Raw genomic sequence first — 26,102 nt, forward strand, 5'->3', positions numbered from 1 at the left:
AAAAAAAAGATATATTCATTTTTATTTACATATGTGTGTGTGTGTGTGTGTGTGTGTGTGTGTGTGTGTGTGTGTGTGTGTGTGCGCGTGCGCCTGTGTGAGTTTATGTTCTCCATGTGCATGCAGGCTCCCAGAGGGGGCAGAGGGTGTCAGATCTCCCTGGAATTGGAATTACAGGTGGTTGCTGGGAACTATACCCGGGTCTCCTGCTCAAAAAGACACAGCGTTCTAACCACTTAGCCACCTCTCTGACTTCCCCACATCCCCCCCTTTTAACAAACAAAACAAAACAGGGGTTTGGGTAACTGAACTCAGGTCCTCGGGCGTACAAAGCAAGCTGTCTCCTGACTGAGCCATCTCCCCAGCCCAGGCCCCTTTAGAGCAAATTCAGCTCTATTTCTATGGCAACATCTTGGCTGCTTCTCACATTCACTGGTTTTCAGAGATCAATACCCCACCCCCATCCCCAAAGCCTTCCAAGGAGAGCCCGTGACCTGGAGGATCTCAGAGGCTTTCCCCTTCTAAGCCACAGTAGGCCAGCTACTGTCCACAGAATGACCTTCTCGCTGCTGGAAGTTCTTACGCTGTATTCTCTTCACAGCCCTGTGAGGTATGGGCTCAGACCTTCCTGTTGTATAGAAAACAAAACAGTAGCCCAGAGTCGCCCAACATCTTGCCCAACACCACATGGCTCATCTCCAAGGAACTGGATTAAAACCCAGATCTGTTCAGCTCCTCACAGGATTGTCCTGCCTCTTGGAAGCATGGGCCCCTTATTTACCGTTTAAGGGCAATCACCTGTACCACTTATGTGCCAGGCCTTGGTGCCCTGGGTGTCCCCCACCCCAGGGATACAGATAATTTCGGCTGACCCAGACCCCAGCTTTCTCCTCTTGTCCCTTCAAACCCCTTCTGTTATCTCACCTACCTCCCCACAGTGAGCCAGACCCTGGACCCCAGCTCCTCTGCGACCCAGGTGGGAAACGCCAGTTCCTCTGCGACCCAGGCTCTCAAATGGCACCAGAAGTTGTGGCTGTGGCCAAGTTTCCCTTCCTTCCCCTGTGGTTTATCACTTCCCCCCACCTCTTTCCCATTAAGGATCCCCTAACCATCCCTCCTCTCTGGAGCCGTCCTGCTCCAGAGGGGGCTTGACCCTTCTGAGAAAAATCTCCTCAGGCTCTAAGACACACCTCTCTTTGTCCACTGTCTCCATGTCAACCCCAGAATCTTCAGGTCTTAGTGTTCCACAGACCACAGTCTTAAAGGAACAGAGGTCCCCAAGGAAGACTAGGCCATCTGTAGCTAGCTGGCAGATAAGTCAAAGAGGAGAACCTGGCCTGGCCGAGGGGCACAGACTCCAGGGACAGAATGGGGGTGGGGGTGGCAAGGACAGGCTTCTTTCTCCTTTCAGAGCACATGACCCCATTTTTTTGTGAGCAACTTTCTTTGAGCTGTACCTCACATACCGTACAGTATGATTACTGAAAGTCCACCTATCAGGCTGGCAAGATGGCTCAGTGTGCTGAGTCAACACACACGTATGCACACACACACACACACACACACACACACACACACACACACACACACGCTAAATAAAATGTAATATATACACACACTAAAATGTAATATATATATAATATATATATATATATATATAATATATATATAATAGAAAGCCCACTTGTCACTTAGTGGCTATTAGCACAGTCACAGGGTCGGGTTCCCAGCGTTGCAACTTCATGGTATGTATTTCAGTCCATAAAGCAATCCCAAACACTTTGGCCACCACCGTCAGCCTTCCTGCTGGGCTTCAGCCCTTGGCAGTTATCTTTCTGGTGCTGTGAACTTGCCGTTCTGGGATTTTTACAGAAACATGCTCATACAACCTAGTGTTCTCATGGTTCACCTATGTGATGGCAAGCATCCGAATGAGGCTTTCCTTTTCTTTTTTTTTTTTTTTTTCTTTTTTAAAGATTTATTTATTTATTATGTATACAGTGTTCTGTCTGCACATATCCCTGCAAGCCAGAAGAGGGCACCAGATCTCATTACAGATGGTTGTGAGCCACCATGTGGTTGCTGGGAATTGAACTCAGGACCTTTGGAAGAACAAGCAGTGCTCTTAACCTCTGAGCCATCTCTCCAGCCCGAGGCTTTCCTTTTCTAAAAAATGTATTTTTGAGTTGTTTTTTTTTTTTTTTTGTGTGTGTGTGTGTGTGTGTGTGTGTGTGTGTGTGTGTGTGTGTGAATGCAGATGTTAAGAGACTGAAAGGGGGCACCGAGGCCCCGGAGCTGGAGTTGCAGGTGGCTGTGAGCTGTGTGTTGCTGGGAGCTGAACCTGAGCCCTCCGCAATAGCAGCCAGTGTTCTCAGCTGCTAAGCCGTCTCTCCAGCCCCTCTCTCCACTCTCTTATGCCTTGGCTGTGCTTGCTTTGGCTCTACATTTGCCAAGATGCAAACTCATCTTGTTTGGTCCCATATTCCCTCTGGAGAAAACGTGGTCAGAGTTTCTTTGTCCATTTATATTGTTTTTATTCTTATTCCATACTGAGTGTTCCTTATACTTTATACCAGTGGTTCTCAACCTATGGGTCATGACCCCTTTGGGGGCCTGAACAACCTTTTCACGGGGTTGAATATCAGATATCCTGCATACCAGTTATTTATATCACAATTCGTAACAGTAGCAAAATTATAGTTATAGAGTCGTAACAGAACAATTTTATGCTGGGGGGGGTAACGACATGAGGAACTGAATTAAAGGGTTGTGGCATTAGGAAGGTTGAGAACCGCTGGTCTATACGTTCTAGACACAAGTCTCGTGCTCTGTATGGATTGCATTGATTTTCTCCCGTTATTTGGATGGCATTTTATTTTCACTTGTCTGTTAGTTGATTGTTTGGGTTTCTTGTTTATTTATTTTTTTTTTTTTTTGGTTTTTCGAGACAGGGTTTCTCTGTGTAGCTTTGCGCCTTTCCTGGAACTCACTTGGTAGTCCAGGCTGGCCTCGAACTCACAGAGATCCGCCTGGCTCTGCCTCCCGAGTGCTGGGATTAAAGGCGTGCGCCACCACCGCCCGGCTTTGTTTATTTTTTTGAGACAAGGTTTCTCTGTGTAGCCCTGGCTGTCCTGGATCTCGCTCTGTAGACCAGGCTGGCCTCGAACTCACAGAGATCCACCTGTCTCTGTCCCCCCAAGTGCTGGGATTAAAGGAGTGCGCCCCCACTGGCCAGTGCTGTTTAATATTCTCCCTCTCCAACTCACTTTGTAGACCAGGCTGATCTTAAACTCACTGTTGCCTAAGGATGACTTGAACTCCTGACCCCTCTGTGGCCACTTCTCAAGTGCTGGATTAGAGGCGGGCATCCAGGACCCAGCTCTTTTTCTCTTTAGTTCCTTGTGATTCTAGTGTCGTATGGAAGAAGATATCTGACTCCTTTCATTATAACATAAATCCCCAAACGCGAAGCCGTATCTACTTTTTTCCTTCTATGAGCTGTGTGGTTTACCTCTACATTTAATCCTATGCCCCTGTGAGCTGTGGTTTGCCGTCTGAGACAGAAATCCAAAGGCCTCTTTAAAAAAGGAAAAAATTATTTGTCAGAAATAAAATCTGGTGATTCATTTTCAAGCATGCCTCTAGCCATCTTAGATCTAGCTACAAATGAGCAGAAATGATCTAGATAACATTAGCTGGGCCTGGTGGCACACACTTTTGATCCCAGCATTCAGGAGATAGAAGCGGGTGGCTCTCGGTGAGTTTGAGGCCAGCCTGGTCTATAAAGTGAGTTTTAGGACATCCAGGGCTATATAGTATTGTGGAATATTAGTTTATTAAGATGTGTTAAATTCATTTATACTGTGGAATAATTGTTTAATGATGCAAAGATGTGTTGCTTTTTTTTTTTTTTTTTTTTTTTTTTGGTTTTTCGAGACAGGGTTTCTCTGCGTAGCTTTGCGCCTCTCCTGGAACTCACTTGGTAGCCCAGGCTGGCCTCGAACTCACAGAGATCCGCCTGGCTCTGCCTCCCGAGTGCTGGGATTAAAGGCGTGCGCCACCACCGCCTGGCTATGTTGCATTTTTTAAATGTTGCATTTGTTTAACTCTGTGAAGCTGTGTTACTTTGCCTAAAACACCTGATTGGTCTAATAAAGGGCTGAACATCCAATAGCAAGGCAGAAGGGAGCAATAGGCAGGGCTGGTGGGCAGAGAGAATAAATACGAGAAGAAATCTAAAGGAGAGAGAGAAGCAGGAAAGGGAGGAGAGTGGGATGCCAGGGGCCAGCCACCCAGCCACCCAGCCACACAGCCAGCCACGGAGTAAGAAGGAAGGAAAGATATATAGAATAAAGAAAAGTAAAAAGTCTAGAGGCAAAACGTAGTTAAAGAGAAACAGGATAATTTAAGTTAGAAAAGCTGGCTAGAAACAAGCCAAGCTGAGGCTGAGCATTCATAAATGAGACTAAGACGCCGTGTATTTATTTGGGAGCTGGGTATCAGGCCCCCAAAGAGTGAAATAACCAACTACAATGTAGAGAGACCTTGTTTGGGGGCATGAGGAGAGTGAGAAAGGAAAAAACTTCTTAGCAATCTTTTAAGATGTAACTTGAGAGCCACCAAAATGTCCTGTATGACTAATGAAATGACTGTTCCTTGAGGGGTCCACACCCACGCTTGGGTATGCCTTACTCTCTTCCACTTGTCTTTGAAAAGCTTTGTCATGTTTCCTTAGTGGTTCCAGTAACCTCCCCTTCAACGCCTCTTCTAGCGTTAGGGCGTCAGTCTTTGCCCATGTGGTGAAATTCTTGGGTTGCAGTCAGCAAGAAACAGAAATCATGTTTGGCGGTGGTGGCGTACAACTTTGATTCCAACACTCGGGAGGCAGAGGCAGGTGGATCCTTGAGTTCGAGGGCAGCCTGGTCTGCAAAGTGAGTTCCAGGACAGCCAGAGCTACACAGAGAAAGCTTATCTCAAAAAACAAAACAAAACAAAAAATAAACAGAAATCACATCCAGAAGGGTGAGGGTCTCTTTTCTTCCTTATATCCCCTTAATTTTCCTCTTTCTTCTCTGCCTCAGTATGTACATAAAATTGGATATTAGTCAGCTGTTGAAAGGAATGGAATTCAACTACATGCTATAACATGGATGAGTTTTAAAAGCATCATGGGGCCAGGCAGTGGTAGCACATGCCTTTAATCCTAGCTCTCAGGAGGCAGAGGCAGGTAAATCTCTGGGTTTGAGGCCAGCCTGGTCTACAGAGTGAGTTCTAGGACAGCTAGGGCTACACAGAGATACCCTGTCTTGGAAAAAAAAAAAAGATAAAAAAGCATCATGGGAAATTACGGACAGCAGCCATGTAGACAAGGGCTGTATGGTGGTTCATGTGAGCTGCCTGAGCAGGCATGTGCACAGGCACAGAAAGCAGGATGGAGTTTACTGACAGCTGAAGAGAGGACAGGGACCTATCTCTTAATGCATTCAGGGTCGCTGTTGTAGAACTTGCGGTGTGATTACACAGCATCGTGGACACAGTCCGTTGCATCGAACTGTGCACTAAGATGCTACAATGACCACAGTGGAGCTGAGAAGTAGTGTGTGCCTAGATGAGGTGGAGCTGAGAAGTAGTGTGTGCCTAGATGAGGTGGAGCTGAGAAGTAGTGTGTGCCCAGATGAGGTGGAGCTGAGAAGTAGTGGGTGCCCAGATGAGGTCCTGGGGTCAACGCCCAGTAGGGGAAAAAAGTTCAAGTTGTCTAATGTAGGGCTGGAGAGATGGCTCAGCAGTTAAAGTCACTGGCTGCTCTTCCAGAGGACCTGGGTTCAGTTGCTAGCACCCACAGGCTGGCTCACAACCATACGTAGCTCCAGTCCTAGGGGATCTGACACCTTCTGGCCTCTTTGGGCTGTGCAAGCAGGTTGTGCACACATATACATGTAAGCAAAACATTTATACACATAAAGTTTAAATGTAAAAATTACAAAAAATTGGTATGTATATTTTGCCCCAATTAAAAATTAGGGGGTGCACATGGAGCTCAGTTGATAGAGTGTTTGCCTAACACACACAGTCATCAGCTGTATAAACTAGACATGGTGGTCCACACCTGGAATCCCAGCATTGGGATGCAGGAATACCAGAAGTTCAAGACCAGCCTTTGCTACAGTGTACCAACCTGAGCCACACGAGACACTTACCCCTCTCCCACCTCTAAACAGATGGGAATTTAACCCAATGTCTTAGCCAAGTGCTAGGCCATAGGTTGGGTCCTTAGCAACACCTTCCCCAATAAATTAGGTTATTCCTATTATATAGAACTTGCATAATGCTAGACATGGAGGCACACACCTTTGATCCCAGCACTCTGGAGGCAGGGAGATCTCTGAGTTCAAGGCCAGCCTCGTCTACAGAGTGAGTTTCAGGACAGCCAGGGCTACACAGAGAAATCCTGTCTCAAAAAAACTAAACAACAACAACAAACTTAGACTCCTTCACAAGAACGGGTGGAGGGGAGCGGAGGGAGCTGAGGGCATACGGGAAATCACCGATTGCAATTAGACTACCCCAGAGAAGACTTTGGCACACTGTAGATGCACAAATAAAGACAGGCGTGCTAAGAGAATAGTAGAGAAAAGGGGTTTTGAGAATTTGACACCGTGTTCCTTAGAGTATTGTATGAGAAATCCAGCTTAAAGTCAGAGGTGGTACACTCCTGGACTCCCAGCATCTGGGAGCAGGAGGCTCATGTGTTCAAGGCTATCCTGAGATACATGAGACCCTGCCTCAACACCCGAACCTAAATGAAAAGCAAAAAGATCCAAGTTATGGTGGACGTTCTTCTTGTTTATGTTTTGTAGGGACCTGGTCTTGAACTTGCTACATAGACAAGACTGAGGCAGGATAGGAAGGGGATGTTTAGGGACAGGAGACAAAGGAGCCCCTCACTTGGAATCCAGCTGTAGCCTCTCACTAGCAGAGAAACAATAATTCCAAATTACATTACCAATGCTTACGGCCTTGCTCCCTTCCCAGCTGTAAACCAATTTTCTAGAAATCTCTCCAGAAATCCCCATTTATGGGGAAAGGCTATGTACATAGCCCCTTGTGCTACCAGAGTGAGTCCTGGCTTCATTCTATCAGATAACCGTGCCCAAGACATAGTCACAGCCACTCTTTAGTCTCACTCAGAGAGAGAAAGGGAAAAAAATGGTGATTTGGACAGATGGCTCAGTGGTTAAGAGCACTTGCTGTTCTTCAAAAAACATTTAGATTTACTTATTTTATGTTATGTGTTTTACCTACATGTATATATGTACACCACCTTCGAGCCACCAAGTCAGTGCTGGGAACTGAATCCATGTCCCCTGCAAGAGCTGTTGTGTTCTAAGCTGCTGTGAGCCATCTCTCCAGTCCCCAAACACTGCTCTTGCAGGGGACCTGGACTCCAGTTCTGGGAGTCTGATGCTCTATCCTGGCCTGCAAGGGTACCAGGTATGCATGAGGTGCACAGACATGCATGCAAGAGAATGCCTGTACACATAAAGTAATTTTTTAAAAAAGAATTGTTTTTTTTGTTTTGTTTTGTTTATTTATTTATTTATTTATTTATTTATTTATTTATTTATTTATTTATTTTTTGAGACAGGGTGGGTTTCCCTGGGTAGTCCTGGCTGTCCTGGAACGCTCTATAGGCCAGGCTGGCCTCAAACTTGCAGAGATCTGCCTGCCTCTGCCTCCTGAGTTCTGGGATTAAAGGCATGTGCTGCCACTGCCCAGTGAGAAAGAATTGTTAAGCAAACTTTTAAGGTACAGCCTGAGAGAGCTGTCCACATGGTTTATCTGGCTAACGCTGAGACAGTTAGTTACGGCTCTCTTGAGCAGCCGGTCCCCACCCTCGGGTGTGTCTGGCTTTCTGCAACTTTTCTTTATGAAGCCCACACTCATGCTCTCAAATGAGTCTCAATCTCCTCACTGCCTCTGTCTCCTAACCCTTATCCTTAAGCAGATATCAAAATATCTCTAATAACTCTCCGACTTGGCTTCAGTATACCAGCTAGTCCTGAAATTCTTTCAGGTGTTGAAGTCACAAATCCTGATTTGGGCTGAGCTGAGGTCCCTAAAAGATTAGGGGAATTCCTAGGGCGGCAGAGAGTGACAGTATGGAGCTTCACCTCTGTCCCCTCACTGCTGACAAGGATGCTGAGAACATGCAGCCATCCTCTTGCCGCCTCTGTGTCCCCCTGCTGGGATTACAGGCATGCTCTACCACATCCAACTGGGACTTTTTTTTTTCTTTTTTCTTTCTTTCTTTCTTTTTTTTTTTAAGATTTATTTATTATGTATACAGTGTTTGCCAGAAGAAGAGGGCACCAGATCTCATTACAGATGGCTATGAGCCACCATGTGGTTGCTGGGAATTGAACTCAGGACCTCTGGAAGAGCAGCCAGTACTCTTAACCTCTGAGCCATCTCTCCAGCCCTTGGGACTTCTTTTTAAATGACTCATTTTACTAAACTTCATTTTCTAGACTCTAAAATACAACTCTCACCTTGATGAGAATAAGAGATTGTTTTGGAGCCAAATATGAGTGACCATGGCCCAGGAACACAGATTCAAGTTATCCAAATACATGAAAATTTTATGGTGACTGTCTTTTTTTTTTTTGGTTTGGTTTTTCAAGACAAGGTTTCTCTTTGTAGCCCTGGCTGTCCATGAACTCACTATGTAGACCAGCCTGCCCTTGAACTCAGAGATCTGCCTGCCTCTACCTCCTGAGTGCTGGGATGTTGTGGAATATTACTTTAACTAGGCAAAGATGTGTTCCATTTGTTTATGTTGCAGAATACTATGTTAACTATGTAACAGTGTGTTACATTTGTTTATGCTGCATTTGTTTAATGATGTAAAGATGTGTTGCTGTTTTACCTTGCCTGCCTAAGGCACCTGATTGGTCTAATAAAAACCAAGGCCAAAACCTAGGCAGTAGAGGAAAGGTGGGGCTGATAGGCAGAGAGAATAAGTAGGAGGAGGAATTTAGGCTGGGGAAGAAAAATAAGAGAATGATGGAGAAAGAAAGGGAGACATGGAAGAAGCAAGAAAAGCAGGCAAAACACCAATACACACGAAATAAAAATAAATAAATTCTTAAGGAAAAAAAACAGAATGAAAGGTAAAAAGACCTAAGGCAAAATGTAGATGAAAAGAAACAGGTTAAATTAAATTATAAGAGCTAGTGGGACAAGCATAAGATAAGGCTGAACATTCATGACTAATATTAAGTCTCCATGTCTTTATTTGGGAGCTGATTTATGCCTCAAAGAAAGCCTGATACAGTGGGGTTAAGGTGTGTGACCACCAGTTTTTGGTGACTCTCTTAGTCAGTGTTCTATTGCTGTGAAGAGACACCATGGCCACAGCAAGTCTTATAAAGAGAACATTTAAGCCGGGCGGTGGTGGCGCACGCCTTTAATCCCAGCACTCGGGAGGCAGAGCCAGGCGGATCTCTGTGAGTTCGAGGCCAGCCTGGACTACCAAGTGAGTTCCAGGAAAAGGCGCAAAGCTACACAGAGAAACCCTGTCTCGAAAAACCAAAAAAAAAAAAAAGAGAACATTTAATTGGGGTGGCTTACATTTTCAGAGGTTTAGTCCATTATCCTCATGGTGCAACATGCTGGCATGCAGGCAGACATGGTGCTGGAGAAGTAGCTGAAAGTTATACATCCAGATCTGCAGGCTGCAGGAAGAGAGAGCCACTTACACTGGCTTTGGCTTTTGAAACTCCAAAGCCCATCCCCAGTGACTTACTTCCTCCAACAAGGCCACACCTCCTAGTCCCTCTCAAATAGTGCCATTCCCTAATGACCAAGCATTCGAATATATGAGCCTATGGGGGCCATCCTCATTCAAACCACCACAGTGATGAAAAAGTAGTTATAAATCAAGGCATTTTTCAAACCTTTGGTGGAGACATCAGGCGGGTGGGTCACAGCAAAGCAGGGACGTGTCAGTTATTGGCCTCAGACACTATCCGATGACATTAGCCTTTTCATTGGTAGAAGCTAGGGGTGTGTGCATTCCAAAAGGATTTACCTAATAGTCACAAGGATGTTAGGTCACATTCAGAAGTGGGCAATAGCTATTAAGAGAGTCAAGATAGCCCCCAAAGCAATTTGGCTCCTAACCTGTAATAATCCAGTTTTTCACAATCCATCAATCTGTACACACAGATGTGGCTTTTCCCCCAATTCGGTGATTTGAATGAGAATGACCCCCTTAGGCTGATATATTTGCATACTTAGTCTCCAGTTGATGAACTGTTTGGAAGGATTAGGAGGTGTGTTCCTATGGGAGGTGGGTAACAGGAAAGGGCTTTGAGGTCCCCCACCTCCTGTGGTCTACCCTCCCTCCCCCCTCCCCAGGATCATGATGTAAAGCTCTCAGCTGCTTCTCCACTCCCCACCATGATGATAATGGACTAAACCTCTGAAACTGTAAGCAAGCCCCCAATTAAATGCCTTCTTTTATAAGAGTTTCCATGGTCACGGCGTCTCTTCACAGCAATAGAACAGTGACAGAAACACCCAGGAACTTTTAGTTCACAACTTTGATTTCCACTCCTGTTGAGCTGGGGCCTTGGACACATAAAAAGTACATTGGGTGGTGGAGGTTTCTCCAGAAGCTTCTGAGAACCTTCTGGGGATAGCAGGGAGGAGGACATTCCGCTGAGAACATGCACATACGAGAGCGGGAGGAGGGAGAAGCTGCAGAGAAGGCATAGTTTAGCCTGTCAGCCGGCCTGGCCCAGGGTACAGGAGTTTGAACCACAACCAGATTTCCGGGTTAGGCCCTAGTCTGCACCGCTTGCTTTTCCGGGCTCGCCGCACCAGGGATCCCTCGCCTCTTGTTCTGATCCACGGCGTCCGGCAGAGGGCACTCAACGAGGAGCAACCAAGGGCCGGGAGCCGCTGCTCTAGACAGAGCTGGGCATAGAGTACGTCACTTCCGGTCCCAAGGGGGCGGGGGAGGAGCCGGAAGCCGGGTGCGCTCTGGCGGTCGGAGATGGAGGAGAGCGAATACGAGTCGGTTCTCTGTGTCAAGCCAGAGGTCCATGTCTACCGCATCCCGCCGCGGGCGACCAACCGTGGCTACAGGTGACCGTTCCTGGCTTAACCTTTCCCCGCCGCCCCGGCATGCACTGCGGGGGTCAAGGACGGGCTGTCGCGTTTAGGGAAGGAAGGAACGGAGCCCAGTGGCTGCTTCCTGTCGGGGCCAGACCCAGGAGGGATCGCAGGTCGGGAGCTGTCAGCGGGATGCGGGCAGCGCGTCCCAGCCAGCTCCTGGGGACCCGAGTGGGCTGCGGGCTCTGCGGGTCGCTAACCGACAGCCTTGAAGGGATCCTTGGAAACCCTGCCACTCGCGGAAATCCCCACCGGGAGGGAACCCGACTCCATCTGGGGGACCCGACCCTATCTTGGGGCCCAGTTTCATCCCTGATCACAACAAGCTGCAGCTGGGAGGACCCCACTGCCCTTGTCACCTGAGGCAAATAAACACGGTAAACACACGGAGTGGCTCTGGAAGGGAACCCAGGACTCTAAGAGAGGAGAACCCAAGCTGGACAGGCATTGTTATATACCTCCCGTACTGTTTGCATTTCCCTATCCAAACAAGATGAAAAATACTTTTTAAAAAAGATATTGCTGGTATAAATGATGTGGCCTGTGCCCTGTGATGGGTGGGGTGTGGCTACTTAGAAAGGATAACTCTTTCGGTTTTTCAAGACGGTTTCTCTACATAGTCCTGTCTGTCCTGGAACTCTGTGTAGAAGAGCCTGGCCTTGAAATCACAGAGTTCGCCTGCCTTTGCCTTCTAAGTGCTGGGATTAAAGGTGTGCACCACCACTGCCTGGCATGGGTGGCCTTGGAAGGCAATGTGTGTCTCAGTTATTTGGAAATAGGAGGTAGTCTGTACCACAAGTGTGTTGGAGTGTTGACTTATCTGTTCTTCGCACTTGTGTAACACAGGCACATAGCAAAGTTTCTGAACGGGTATCTTACTGAACACTTACTGTGTCGGTTAGATGATTTTAAAATAGTATGAAAATAACAAGAACGGAGGTCAGCAACCAACAACCGTCTGTGCTGTGTGTGTGTGTGTGTGTGTTGGCATGATAGGTACGCCTGTGCGCCTGCCCATGTGCACACGTGCAGAAGCCGCAGGATGACCATCAAGTGTCTGTCTTTCTCACTGTCTGTATTATTCCCTTGAGATGGTCTCTCACTGAACCTAGAATTTGCTGTTTCATTTAGACCAGCTGTTGGGCAAATCCCCAGTGATCCTCCTTTCTCTGCCCTGCCCCCACAGAGGGGGGGGTTTACAGGAGCCTGCAGCCACACCTAGCTCTTGGATTCTGGAGATCCAAACCCAGGTCGTCCTCAGGTTTGCTCAGCACATGCTCACCCCCACTGAGCCATCTCCCCAGCCAGAACCCTTCCTTTTCTGTCATTAAACTGGACACTGGCCACCGAAGCAGAGATGGCTGTCTACGCAGATCTGTTGGGTCTTCGTTCAGTAGCTGAGGGCTAGCTCCTCGTGGTCCTCCAGAGGGCAGGGTCACCAAGTATCCAGCCAGGCTGTTTTGATAGAGAACAAACTGCCGGCCTTGCCCTTAACCTTTGGGGCTCTCCTTAGCCTGGATCTGAAGCCCACTGCGCCAGTAAGAGGAACAGAAACTGAGTCTGCTGTGTTGTTAGCTGTGAATCTGCATTTGCGTGGCCCTCAACAGCTGCCATTGAGACTTCTAGAGAGCTGACATTTGCTTAGGAACTTCCCAGAAAAGCCTTCTGGAAATACCCATGGTGCTTGCTGGTCAGGGGTTTTTCTGTGTTGCAGCTGCAAACTAAAATGTGACGCTGTCACCTTTCTTTTGTTTGTTTGTTTTGGTTTTCAAGACAGGGTTTCTCTGTGTAGCCCTGGCTGTCCTGGAACTTGCTCTGTAGGCCAGGCTGGCCTGGAACTCACAGAGATTCACCTGCCTCTGCCTCCTGAGTGCTGGGTTTAAATGTGTGCGCCACCACCACCCGGCTACACTATTGCTTTGTGTGTCTATGTGGTTTTTTGAGACTGCGTTTCTCTGTGTAACAGTCCTGGCTGTCCCAGCATCTGCTCTGTAGACCAGGCTGGCTTCGAACTCACAGAGATCGACTGCCTTTGCTTACTAAGTACTGGGATTAAAGGCGTGTGCCACTGTGCCCGGCTACACTGTTGCTTTTTTTTTTTTTTTTTTTTGGTTTTTTCGAGACAGGGTTTCTCCGTGTAGCTTTGCGCCTCTCCTGGAACTCACTTGGTAGCCCAGGCTGGCCTCGAACTCACAGAGATCCGCCTGGCTCTGCCTCCCGAGTGCTGGGATTAAAGGCGTGCGCCACCACTGCCCCGCACACTGTTGCTTTTTAAAGGAACCAAAGAGGGTATCGATGAGGGTCCTTGTTTCCTTGTGTTTCTTCCTGCCTGGAATACATTTGCAAATGTGTTTCCTAACCACCCCGTTTCTCCCCTGTACACTTATGTACTTTTCAGCTCTTCCTACCAAAGATTGTACTTCTTTGTACTTCTTCCAACATGGTCTCAGGGTCCCAGCTGGTCAGTTTCGCCAGCTTGGTATCACCGTGTCTTACCAGAAACAATAGGGCCTAGCTGCTTCCTCTGCAGAAAAGGAAGCTGGGAAGGAAATCCCACTTGGGAGAAGGTCTGTGGTCTTTAGAATGGGGGCCAGCAAGCTACAGCTGCCTGTGGTTTTGAATGCCCACAAGCTAAGAATATTTTTTACAACTTCAAATGATTGGAGATTTTGAATACTGTTTCATAATGTAAAAATTTTGAGTTCGAGATTTTAGTGTCTGTGTACTTACTGAGATACAGCCATATTCAGAAGATATTTACTAAAAATAGATTTTTAGCTTTTGTTTTGGTTTGGTTTTTCAAGACAGAATTTCTCTGTGTAGCCCTGGCTGTCTTGGAACTCACTCTGTAGACCAGGCTAGTCTCGAACTCAGAGATCCACACACCTCTGCCTCCTGAGTGCTAGGATAAAGGCATGCACCACCACCCCCTGGCTGCTTTTTAGCTTTTTATATAGCTATTATAGTTTTTATTTTTAAATTTACTTTTTGTATGCTTATGGGTGTTTTGTCTGCATGTATGTGTGGGTACCACATGATTGCTTGGTGCCTGAGGAGGCCAGAAGCGATCCCCTAGGACTCAGGTTACAGACTCTTTGAGCTGCCATGTGGGTGCTAGGAACTGGACTTGGGTCTTCAAGTAGAGTAGCTAGTATTCTTAACTACTGAGCCATCTTTCAAGCCCCTGTAATAAGTTGTTTGTTTTTTGTTTTTTTTAAGTTTATTTACTTATTTATTGTGTGTATGTGTGTGGGCACATGCCTGTCACAGCATGTATGTAGAGGTTCTCTTTATCCACCATGTGGGGCCCATGATGGCACACACGTACAATCCCAGCACTCAGGAAGCAGAGGCAGGCAGATCTCTCTCTGAGTTTAAGGCCAGCCTGGTCTACAAAGGGAGTTCCGAGACAGCCAGGGCTACACACTGAGACCCCGTCTCAGAAAACGGTGTTTTAATCACATTTATCCGTGTGTATCTGACTGTGCACGTGTGCTGTTATACAAGTGGCAATCAAAGGACGGTCTGTGGCAGCTGGTTCTGTCTTGCCATGGGGAGTCCCAGGGGTCACAAGCAGGGTGTCAGGGTTAACAGTGGTTGCCTTCCCTGCTCAGCCGTCTCAGCCGCCCCGGTGTGTGACCCAGCATCAGCTTGTGCACACACTGTTTGGCTGTTTCCCACTATATCATCAGAAGAGTCCAGATGCCCGGCAGAAGTTGTGTGACCTTTGAGACATTAGTTTCCATCCTGACCAGCTGTGTTCTTGAACAAGCAGCCCTCCCCATTCTCTTCTCCATCTCTGGAGGGATGGAGCAGGAGGCTCAGTGGTTTCTTGTCCTCACAGGGCCTCAGAATGGCAGCTGGACCAGCCATCGTGGAGTGGCCGGCTGCGGATCACTGCAAAAGGGAAGATGGCCTACATCAAGCTGGAGGACAGGACCTCAGGTAAAGGCACAGGACATGCGTTGAGTTAAGGTGTGGAGCTTCCAGCTGTGCGAGAGAGAGGCTGCCCTGGCCATGGCGGCTCAGGGCCCTGGCAGAACCATTGCTGCAAGGTAAAGGCCCTTAGGTGCATCTACATGCCCAAGTGCTAAAGTAAGTGGATTAAGTTGACAAGAAGCTGCAGGCTACAGGGCCATCGGTTTTCATCTAGGTCATCCTTGGTGACCCAGCTGTTTCTAACACACTGGACTTAGCCAATGTAATCCCAGAACACGGGGAGATCCTTCTCAAACAACAAAACAAGGGTGTGTTTGATCGGACACTGAAGGGCATCTTTGAGCCTGGAGCCCAACATAAAGGCTCCTGGACTTGTGGTCTTCGCTGCAGCTGTGGGAGCCCAGAGTTCACAAGGGGACACTACACAAGGGTGCCTTTTCTTTCTTTTTGAGACAGTCTCATGTAGCCCAGGCTAGCAAGGAACTCACTGTGTAGCCGAGGATGACCTTGAACTTCTGATCCTCAGGCCTCTGTCTCCAGGGTATAGAGATTGCAGGCACGCCCCACCATGCCTGCTTTATGCCCTGCTGGAAACAAACCTACGCATGCCAATGGAGCACTTACACTGAGCTGTATATCCAGCCAGGAGTGCAGTTTAAGACCCATGCATGCTAATGGAGCACTTACACTGAGCTGTATACCCGGCCGGGAGTGCAGTTTAAGACCTGTCATCCCTTTGCCTGGTCTCTGAGACTGAACTGAGTTAGTGTGTTCTAGACTCTTCTGTGGGATCCTAACTTCCCTGATGCCTGCGGGGCTCGCTGGCTTCTCTTACAGTCCTTCCTTTCTGAGGTATGACACACCTGCGCTGGGCCCATCACTTTGAGCCTTTGAGCAGGCCATACAAGTAGAACAAGCTGCTGGGCTGGGTGATGGCAGCCCCATCCTGGAGTTACTGTGTGGGGATGAAGGCCCAGCATAGGTAGAACTTCTAATCTTTAAGAAAAGTCAAGGCCAGGCATGGTGCACATGCTTTTAAGCCCCTCCAGAGGCAAAAACAGGTAAATCTCTGAGTTTGAGGTCAGCTTGCTCTATGTAAGTGAGTTCTGGGACAGACAGAGCTACATAGTGAGACCCTGTCTTCCCCCCACTGCCCTCAAGCCCCAGAAATGGGGGATAGTTTAAAGCAGTCTGATTTTGAAATGCTTGTCACTGAAGTAAAAACCATTGACACTCTGGGCAGATATGACCAGTAAGCCACTTGTAACTCTGCTTTCCTCTTCATTTCCTGGTGGCATTGTCCCTTCAGCAAGAAGATTTGAGTGAATCCTGGAGTGGTGCCCATCTGTCCGGCTCTCCTGGTGTGGCTAGAAGCGGGAAAGCCCAAATAGTGCCTAGCAACACCGGGCTAGAGGGCCCCGGGCTCATCTCCTTCACCCTGTCCTTACAGGGGAGCTCTTTGCACAGGCTCCAGTGGACCAGTTTCCCGGCACAGCTGTGGAGAGTGTGACTGACTCCAGCAGGTACTTCGTTGTCCGCATTGAAGATGGAAACGGTATGTTGGGTCTGGGGGCTCTTCTGAGCTTCAGAAGCCTTGCCTCCAGAAACTCGAGATTGATGGCTCCTCCCCCCCCCCAGGGCGACATGCTTTTATTGGGATTGGCTTTGGGGACCGAGGGGACGCCTTTGACTTCAATGTGGCATTACAAGACCATTTCAAGTGAGTACCTCTTGGGACAGTATTCTCGTCTCCTCCTTCTCCTCCCTCTTTCCAGGACAGAACCGTTCTTCCTGGCTACGGAGTTCAGTGACTGCTTTGTCTGTTAGCAGCCTGGCAGTCCTCCTCCAGGCTGCCTTCTCTGCTCTGCTGGTCCCCAAGGCTGTGTGCCCCCTGTGTCAGCTGGCCTAGCCTTTTCAGTGTCCCAACTCTTCCTCAGCAGCCCCTGAGCTGTCAGCTCCTATGGCTCTCAGGGTCTGCTCCTTTATAATGTCATAAGTGAGACTAACGTCGCCAGGTCACCTCAGAGATGCTTTAGTGTCCTTTGTGAAAGGACAGGGCATCCTCAGAGCTCCGCCCCTGACTGATGGTAGCTGGGCAGTGCCTGGCCATTTGTGTGGACACCCCATCCAGGTGCCTGCTAGTAGTATTGTAGGAGGGTGCGCAGCATTGTGCTGCCCTTTGCTTTTAGGCGTCTGTCCTGTCTCAGAATATAGGAGTGTCCAGGTGGAGCCAGAGCCACAGAGGGAAGCGCAGGCTCTCGCTCCTCCTGGGTACCACGTGTGAATGAGCTTATCCAGTTCTCAGAGCAGTGTTCAGACCTTAGAGTCTAAACCAGTGGTTCTCAACCTTCCTAATGCTGCAACTGCAACCTTTAATACAGTTCCTCATGTTGTGGTGACCACAACCATAAAATTACTTTTGTTGCTACTTCATAGCTAAATTTGCTACTGTTATGATCATAATATAAATATCTGCTGGGTGGTGTTGGAACACGCCTTTAATCCCAGCACTGGGAGGCAGAGCCAGGAGGATCTCTGTGAGTTCAAGGCCAGCCTAGTCTACAGAGCGAGATCCAGGACAGGCACCAAAACTACATAGAGAAACCTTGTCTTGAAAAAAAACCAAACCAACCAAACAAACAAATAAATAAATATCTGCTATGCAGCATGCCTGATATGTGACCCCTGTGAAAGGGTTATTCAACTCCTGCATCTAAACTATGGTGCTGATCAGGGAGCTGATAGCCATGCAGCTGCTTAAGAGTTCAGATCTGGGACTTGAACTGCTGGTTGGGAAGTTGGCCTCAGCTGAAGGCAGTGTGGATGAATGCAGGGCAGCTGCTGCTCCTGCCTCACCACTCTTCCTGGTCCTCCCCAGGTGGGTGAAACAGCAGTGTGAGTTTGCAAAACAAGCCCAGAACCCAGATGAAGGCCCCCGATTGGACCTGGGCTTCAAGGAGGGACAGACCATCAAGATCAACATCGCAGTGAGTCCCACCCTCACTTGATTTTGTGGGCCATGGTTTTGTGACTCTTGAAGCCACCCAGCCTAAAGCTTCCCAACCCAAGCCCATTACAGTTCAGTTCCATCCCGGTAGCCATAGTTGATCCAGCAGCTTGGCCTTGTGCCCGGTTCACCCCAGGGTACCAGGCCTCTGCTTCTATGGCTTTCCAAGTTGAGCTGATCATGTATAGATGTGACTGCAAAATGGCAGGAGAGACTCTAGGACTGGAGCAGCCCTGGAGCTAGGGCTTCCAGAGGAAAAATACATGGCCCGTAACGCTGGAAACCATGGAAGGCTTCCTGGAAAGAGCAGCCTGTGGGCGGGCAGGAGGGATGGATCAGAGAGTAAGCTACTCAGCACCAGTGCTGGTGTGTCTGTCCGTCTGTTAGAGTGGATCAGGAGGTTCAGTGTGCTTATCTCAAGCTGTATCTTGGCCTCATGCCTGAGTGAGGAAGGTCTGGGAGCAGCACCCTGGGCTGGAAGGCATTGAGGAGGGTGCTGGGAATGATGGGCAGCTTCTGCTGGTGGTCCTGTCCTGGCCCCTCGAGTCTTCCTGCTGTGTGGCTTTGCATCCAGCATCCCCTGCCAGCTCTTGTTGAATAGAAACAGGTCAGGGTGGACTGGGGGCCCAGGCATGGGCTCTCCTGGCTGCTGGAGTAGAGGGGCGATGGAGTTGGGAGGCATTTGGGGGAACCAAGGACCAAATGGGTCTGTTTAGAGAAAGCGTGTGACTCTGAAATAATGCTTTTCCTCTTTACTTACCATTTCTTTCTCTTTCCTGCTTCATGCTGGTGATGCTTTGGGACCTTGAAGTTGGCCAGCTGGCCCTTGAGAGGAAATGCAGGTCCAATCCAGTGGACTGGTGGCACTGGGATTCTTTCTCTTGCTTGGAAGAACTAACATTTAATGAGCGTCAGCTGTGGGCCAGGTAGTGTTTTCAGGCGTTTCTCATACGGCTTCAGGACCTCCCTCTGTAAAACATAGAAGGTTAAGGCACAGAGACGGGGTGGGAGGGGGGGACTTGGCCAGGAGAGGAGACCTAGAAACAGCTGGCCCAGCTGGGTGCATGGGGAGGGTGCTGGGCATTCTATCTCTGCTGCTGCTGTGCTCACACAGAGACTGCTGCTTTATCGGTGTGGCTTGTGCTGGTTTCTGGCTCACACTTGGTGCTCACTGCTTTATTATGTTGCCCTGACGTGTCGCATATAGAAAAGTGCCTGGTTTATAAATGTGGAACAGAGTGAGTTTTTGAAACCAAACAAAGGCTGAGAAGACAGATGACTTGGTAGAGTGCTGCCTTGCAAGCATGAGAACCTGAATTCAAGACCCAAGACCAACATAAAAAAAATGCTGGGTGTGGGTAGCACATGCTTGTCACCCAGTGCTAGGCAGACAGGAGGATCCCTGGTGCTCACTGGTCAGCCATCCTCATCTAAGTGGTGAGTTCCAGGTCAGTAAGGGATTCGAACTCAAGGAGGTGGGTGGTGGTTCTGAAGATGGCACTCAGGATTGACCTCTGGCCTGCATACTCAAATGCACCCTCAGTCACATGTATGAACACACACACACACACACACACACACACACACACACACACACACAAACTTAAAAGCATGGGACTTCCTTAGGTCAAGAAGTAGAAGACTGAGCCCTTTGGGAGCCCAAGTCCTGCCCACTTCCAGTAGCTTCCCGCCCTGACTTCAAATACCCTGGATTGGGTCTGTGCTTCGCTGTTGTTGTTGTGTGGGAGACTTAATCCCTTTCAATATGATCCCCTCATTCAGTGTCCTGTTGTAAGAGTTACTCATATTGTTGCTTGTGGTTGGTTGTCCTCTGTGATGGCATATGCCATTGTGTGTGTGCTCCTCCTAGTTCATCTGTTTCACAGGATGAACATTGGGGGGATTCCATCTGGGTTAGCTCCAGATGGTGCTGCTGTGAATGTCCAAGCTCATGTTTTTGTTGCGCACACATGTCTAAGGATGGGACGGCAGAATCCTGTGATGCGCTTAGTGGATGCCTTTGGATGCTTCGGCAGATCGTTCCGACCGGCTTCCCTTGCCTCACTGTGCATGAATGTTCTGGCTGCTCTGTGCTCATCAGTACACTGCAGTCAGTGTTTGGGCTGTTTTCATGGGGCAGAATGGTGTATGGCTGTAACTGGTGTGTACTTTCCTGATGCGAAGTGAGATCAGGCGCTGGGTTTTAACATTGACTGCATTGATGCTAGATGGAAGATTGAGATGGCTTGGCTCTACCTCATGCTGCTGCTGGAGGGGACTGTCGTTTGCTGTACAGATGTTGAGGACTGGAGGTCTCCATGGGGTTTTCCAGTACACGATGACTCTGGCATGATGGCTGACTTTCATTCTTCTCTTCTCTTTAGAACATGAGGAAGAAGGAAGGAGCAGCTGGGACGTCAAGAACCAGACCTGCCAGCACAGGAGGACTGAGCCTGCTTCCGCCCCCTCCAGGTGGCAAGACCTCCACCCTCATCCCTCCCTCTGGGGAGCAGTTGTCTGTCGGGGGCTCTCTAGTCCAGCCAGCAGTTGTTTCTGGTTCAGGTGAGTGCTGGGGTGACGGTTGCGTCCGAACCTGGCAGCTTTGTCCCCAGAAGTGATCCTGTTGCTCCCCTTTCTCACACTCACTTTGTAGCTGTGTGTGTGTGACTAGATGGTGGCACCAGCGTATCTTGCTATACTTGAGGTTCTTCTGTTCCCTGGCCTTTCTCGTAACCCTTCAGGGCACCTGTCCTGTCCTGGTAGGCAGTGACTGAAGTTATCACTATGCAGGTGGCTGGGCCTCAGTTGTTATCAAGAGGTCTGTGCTCAGATGTCGTGGGAGAGGTGAACCACAGGTGCACAGGACAAATGTATCGGGCCCACGTCACTAGGGTCAGCAACACACCCCTTGGGGGAACTTTCCAGAGGAGCCTGGACTCTGAAGGAAGGCCACTGGGGCAGGAGTTGGCATTCTAGGTAGAAAGAAGAGCGAGACCAAGGCTGAGATTTTGAGAAGCACTGTTCTTAGAGAGGTGGATGCAGCTGTTAGTGTCCGCTGTGAGCAGGAGACACCACGGTGGGGATGTGGTGTGGGCTCCTTGGTGCACCATCAGAAGCTGGGAAGCTGAGAGGCTGCTTTCCCTTCACCTCCCCACCAGGCTGGGATTGTCACCAGCCCTTTTTCCACAGTGCTCTCAGCAGGTTTGGAGTGATGCACCTAGGCAGGGAGCCTTCCAACCCGACAGTTTGAGGTTGGTCAGGAGAGTGCCAGAGGTGAAACCAGCCTCTGCCTAGCATCAGGAAATCATTCTCTGGCATTATGTTTAGAGTGTGCTCACAGGAGACTGGCTGTGGCATCGCCAGGGACAGGAGCAGCAGTCTGAATGCTTAGGACATTCTTGTGTATGTCTCGGCTTTCCCTGGTTTCTGGGCCCTGTCTGAGTGCATGTGGAGGATTAGGTCCTGGAGATACCATAGGACAGGTATTCCTTGACTTGGGATGGATGGAGTAACATTCTGACAGACAGGTAGAAATGCATTTAACACCTTCCTAAACCATAACAAAGCTGAAAAACCAAATCCAGCACCATTAAGTCGGGACGCTTTGTACAGCGTGGAGTCTGCTCTCTGTGACTTCCATCCTAGTGCTCACAGCCTGCAGTAAGCATGTTCACACACAAGATGGTGTCAAGCAGTAGGCCAGCTGCTGGTGCTGTCTGCTCTGGAGCCACTGTGACAGAATTTAGACCAGTTGTGAGCTCCTAGTGGCCTGCATCTCTGTGCCTCTGTTTCCCATCTGTAGAATGAATAGTGATGGTGCCTATAGTGAAGACCACCTGAGCTAAGCCATGTGCCACATGGAGTAGTATGCTGATCACTGTGAGCTCTCACTGGGTGCCAGCCTGGGTTTACTCATTGGCATTTTAGTGACACTGTGTGCTGGGTGTACTGAGCATGACATATCTATGCACTCACTCTGCCCTGTGAAATTATCCTGTCAGCCGAATGAGAGATAAGAAAACTGAGACTCAGATGACCTGCACAGTTACACGCTAATCCCGGCCTGACCTCCTCTAGGCGCTGTGGTGAGATTCAAATGGGATAATGCATGCTTAGCATTCATGCGAAGTGACCCCATTGTGGGCCTTCATTTATCTGGTTTTCCAGCCCAGGGCAGATGAGAAGTGGCAACGTGGCCGTTGGCAGCCTAGGAAAGGTGCCAGGGGTAAGAAAGCAGGAGTAGGCTGCCCCAGAAGAGAGGTGCAAGGCCAGCTCTGTGTGGCCTCGACTGGAAGGCTCTCCCTGGCAGGGTTTGACCTGAGGCTCTAGCCAGTTGCCCCACACGGTACCGCAGCTTTCTGGAAGGTGCTCTGGGGTTTGGGGAGGCATTCCCACTCCAGAAGCCAGGGCAGAGCACAGGTGTGACTCCTGGGCCCTGGCACCTTTCTTTCCACCTTGTGTGTGGCTCCTGCTTTCTCTCTAGGGACCACCAAGGATCCATGAAGGAGGTGGTGGAAATGTGACTCTCTGGAGTCATTTGTCTCCCTGTGTCTCAGCTGCCTGGGGTCATGAGACTGGCCACCAGATTTCAAAATTTAGTAACTGAGACCACCAGAAAGAGATCTCTGACTTCCCTGTCTCTTTTCTCCCTCACTGGCCTTGGGGACATCACTAGGAGGTGCAACAGAACCCTGGCCACAGTCTAAGCCTGCTGCCGCTGCCACTGCTGATGTCTGGGGTGACTTCACCAAATCCACAGGGTGAGGCGGGTAGCTTTCTGGGCTGGGTGGGGCCAGAGTTGTCCCCTGAGGTCCCTGGAATTGCTGGTTCGGGAGACCAGCTGTAGTTACATTTTCACGGTAAACATGGGGCAGAGCCCCTAGCTTGGGCGACATACTGCCCTCCTTACCTCTATAAAGGTTTTTCACTGTTCCCCACTGCCTGAAACCTCCTTCTGCAAACTAGTCACCAAGTGCTGCCCTGGGTCAGGAATCAAGACTCAAATTTTAGGCCTGGACCATCTTTACAGGACCTCTGAGGAAGGCATCTCCTGAGCTTTATGGCCTGCCCTTGGGATCAGTGTGGAAAGATGCCAGATTCCTGCATCAGGGTGTATGGGAGGCTCTGGGGCTGTCAGTACAGGTCTGTCTTCTGTAAAGAATGGACAGCTAAAATCCACACACGGGCCAGATTTGCTGCCTGCTGCTCCAAGCCCTTTGGGGACTGCCTGCTCAGAGCTCCTTCTGCCCAAAAAGATGCCCACCGTAGCTGCTGTCCAACAGCGTGATAATGCCACCCTCCCTGTCTTCCCTTCACAGGTCGCCGTCCAGCCAGTCTCAGCCAGGCACCGGCTGGGTCCAGTTTTGATGCACAACTTTTTCTTCATGACTTCCGGGAAGGAGCTGCCTCATCCAGGCCCACAGAAGGAGGCAAAGCGCTCTCTGGTTGGCCCCTGGAACATCACTGTCCTCTCCTTGCCCGGCTCTCTTACAGCCTGAGCACAAGAAGCAGTAAATGGGCACCGTGCCACACTTGCTGGGATTCAGGGGCTGCACAGCCAGAAGACAGGAGCAAACACTCCAGGCCCCCCGCCCATCCTTCCTCCTCACGGGAGGGACCCAGACCTGCCCTCTTCCATGAAGTGATCCTTATTAAACACAGCCCCTAAAGCACAGAATGGGTTGAGTTTGTGGCCTGGGTTCAGCTCTGCCCTTCAAGTTGGCAGGTGTCCCAGATTCATTGTTGGGCTGGGGTCTCTGCACTCTGTCCATAGTATCCGTTGTCGGTGCCTTCCAGAGGAGACCATCCTGGTTGCTAGCAAGTCTTTGAGCTGTAGCTTGAGTGGTCTGTCAGGGGACACTGGAAGGATTAAGCAGCTTTTTGAAAATGTTAATACATTGCTCTGCTAATATGCTGACCAGCACTAACGTGCCCTTGCAAGGGACCCACCATGGCGAGGGCCTTTCACACCTTTCTCCCTGCCCTGAGCCCCAGAGGCAGCAGTGAGAGTCAGCTTGCATACCTCCTTTCCCTGTCTTCAGCCAGGCCCCCCTCAGGTGGGGCAGGCTCTGGAATCCTGCTGGTTAATGCGGGGGAAGTTGCAGCATCACAGACTAGGCCAGCCTGCCTGTTTCTGGTTCTGCTCGGGCTCACAGGTTCATGGTATAGCTGGTCCTTCCCTGGTGGCTTTTGGAAGGAATATCTGTAGATAGCCTCTTTTTTCCCTTTAGAGACTGTGACAGAAGGAGGTCTGTTAGCTGGAAGTACAGGCCATCAGGAGTAGTGATTTATAAGAAATCATTGTCTCCTCATTGCATCTCTAAAGTTCTTTATAGACTTAACCTTCAGTTGAAAGGTTTCTCCTTTGAAAGGTCAAGAACGTGAACTGAAAGAAGTTTTGACCTTGTGGGACCAGAGTTTTAAAGATGGAAAAATAAATGTTTTTACTTCTGTAGTTTATGTCAGATGGGTGTGTTCTTGGCAGCGTGACTGCTCAGGTGCCAGGGCATCCTGTCATCCAGAAGAGAACCTGATCCTTTACTCTGAGGATAGCACCTCTCTTAACATGTCTAGAGGAGTCTTTTCCCATCCTGTGGCAGTTGGAGACTGCTTGTGTCATAGACCTTCAGTGGACAAAGCTGTGGAGAACCACACAAGCCCAAGTGTGAAAGGGTGCACGTACACAGAGGCCAGGCAGAAAAAGTTAAGAAATCCTGCCCACTGAAAACAGAAGAGGACTGTGCCTCACTTCTGCATCATATTGCTGCCCACTAAGTGAATGCCCTTTGTGTACATGGAGGCTGAACATCAGAATGTGTAGACCTGTAGGGTTCCCTTAAAGTCTGCCAGGTGTGATGGTACCTACCTGTAGTTCCAGTACTCAGAAGTGGAGGTGGGAAAATGATGAATTACAGGCCAGCCCTGGCTACATACTCAGACTTGATATCACGAATATTATAGGAGCTAGAGAGATGGCTCAGCATTTAAGTGTGTGTACTGCTCTTGCAAAAGACCCAAGTTTGGTTTTATTGCTGTGAAAAGACACTATGACCATGGCAACTCTTATATAAAGAAAAATATGCCTCTTTCCACCATGCCTCTTTCTGCAAACCATCACCATGGTGCGTAAGAATGTCCTGGCTGATGCCCTCAAGAGCATCAACAATGCTGAGAAGAGAGGCAAAAGCCAGGTCCTCATTAGGCCCTGTTCCAAAGTCATTGTTCGGTTCTTAACTGTGATGATGAAGCATGGTTACACTGGTGAGTTTGAAATCATTGATGACCACAGAGCTGAGAAAATCATCGTGAACCTCACAGGCAGATTGAACAAGTGTGGAGTGATAAGCCCTAAGTTTGATGTGCAACTCAAAGACCTAGAAAAATGGCAGAACAATCTGCTCCCATCCCGTCAGTTTGGCTTCATTGTCCTGACGACCTCAGCTGGCATCACGGACCATGAAGAAGCAAGATGAGAACACACAGAAGGGAAAATCCTGGGATTCTTTTTCTAGAGATGTGAAACACAAAAAGCCTCCATGGACTGAAAAAAAGAAAAAGGTTTATTTATTTGGGGCTGGCTCACAGTTTCAAAGGTTTTGTCCATTATTGTCATGGCAGGAAGCATGGTGGTGTGCAGGCAGACGTAGTATTGGAGAGAGAGCTAAGAGTTCTACATCTTGATCCTGGGGCAAGCAGAGGGAGACTGTGCTAGACTGGGCATAGCCTTTCTCCACCCCCTGGGATCTTTGCCTGGAGTCAGACTCGCCCCTTCGCTACGCCACGCCCCTTTGGCGTGGAGCCTTTCCCCACAGCAGGGCGCATGCTCTGTCTTAGCCTCGCCCCCGCTTCACCATGTAGCGCCTTTCTCCACCAGGAGGCGCTCACTCTGCCTCGGCCCCGCCCTCGCCCGTTGGGACCACCCCCTAAGACCCCGCCTCTTCCTCCCTCTCCGTGCCTCGAAGGCCTTTCTCTTTGGTCG

The 26,102-nt window shown here is 49.2% G+C and overlaps 2 protein-coding genes across 4 annotated transcripts in view; both read left to right on the forward strand.

The window, feature by feature from the left end:
- The window catches only part of Necap2 (NECAP endocytosis associated 2), a 73,385-nt gene extending 48,807 nt beyond the window's left edge, over nucleotides 1-24,578 (forward strand). Inside the window, exons 1-8 of one of the 3 annotated variants that reach the window (XM_052716450.1) lie at nucleotides 11,019-11,151; nucleotides 15,023-15,123; nucleotides 16,568-16,672; nucleotides 16,756-16,837; nucleotides 17,996-18,104; nucleotides 20,509-20,686; nucleotides 22,800-22,884; nucleotides 23,443-24,578. In XM_052716450.1, the coding sequence (XP_052572410.1) occupies nucleotides 11,060-11,151; nucleotides 15,023-15,123; nucleotides 16,568-16,672; nucleotides 16,756-16,837; nucleotides 17,996-18,104; nucleotides 20,509-20,686; nucleotides 22,800-22,884; nucleotides 23,443-23,491 (801 nt within the window). In that variant the 5' untranslated portion in view covers nucleotides 11,019-11,059 and the 3' untranslated portion in view covers nucleotides 23,492-24,578. Of the gene's footprint in view, nucleotides 1-11,018; nucleotides 11,152-11,223; nucleotides 11,556-15,022; nucleotides 15,124-16,567; nucleotides 16,673-16,755; nucleotides 16,838-17,995; nucleotides 18,105-20,508; nucleotides 20,687-22,799; nucleotides 22,885-23,442 lie in introns of those variants that run through there. The other 2 variants (XM_052716452.1, XM_052716451.1) reach the window with 2 other exon arrangements.
- A 63-nt stretch (nucleotides 24,579-24,641) lies between these two features.
- On the forward strand, nucleotides 24,642-25,936 carry LOC128096638 (40S ribosomal protein S15a-like). The gene has a single exon (XM_052716460.1). It carries the CDS (start codon nucleotides 25,243-25,245, stop codon nucleotides 25,594-25,596), a length of 354 nt encoding a protein of 117 aa, XP_052572420.1. The 5' UTR covers nucleotides 24,642-25,242; the 3' UTR covers nucleotides 25,597-25,936.
- The last annotated feature ends 166 nt before the right edge of the window (nucleotides 25,937-26,102 follow it).

The sequence above is a fragment of the Peromyscus californicus genome, unplaced genomic scaffold, assembly GCF_007827085.1.
Source record: "Peromyscus californicus insignis strain IS unplaced genomic scaffold, ASM782708v3 Scaffold_5__1_contigs__length_169319896, whole genome shotgun sequence".
NCBI classification, from domain to species: domain Eukaryota; kingdom Metazoa; phylum Chordata; class Mammalia; order Rodentia; family Cricetidae; genus Peromyscus; species Peromyscus californicus.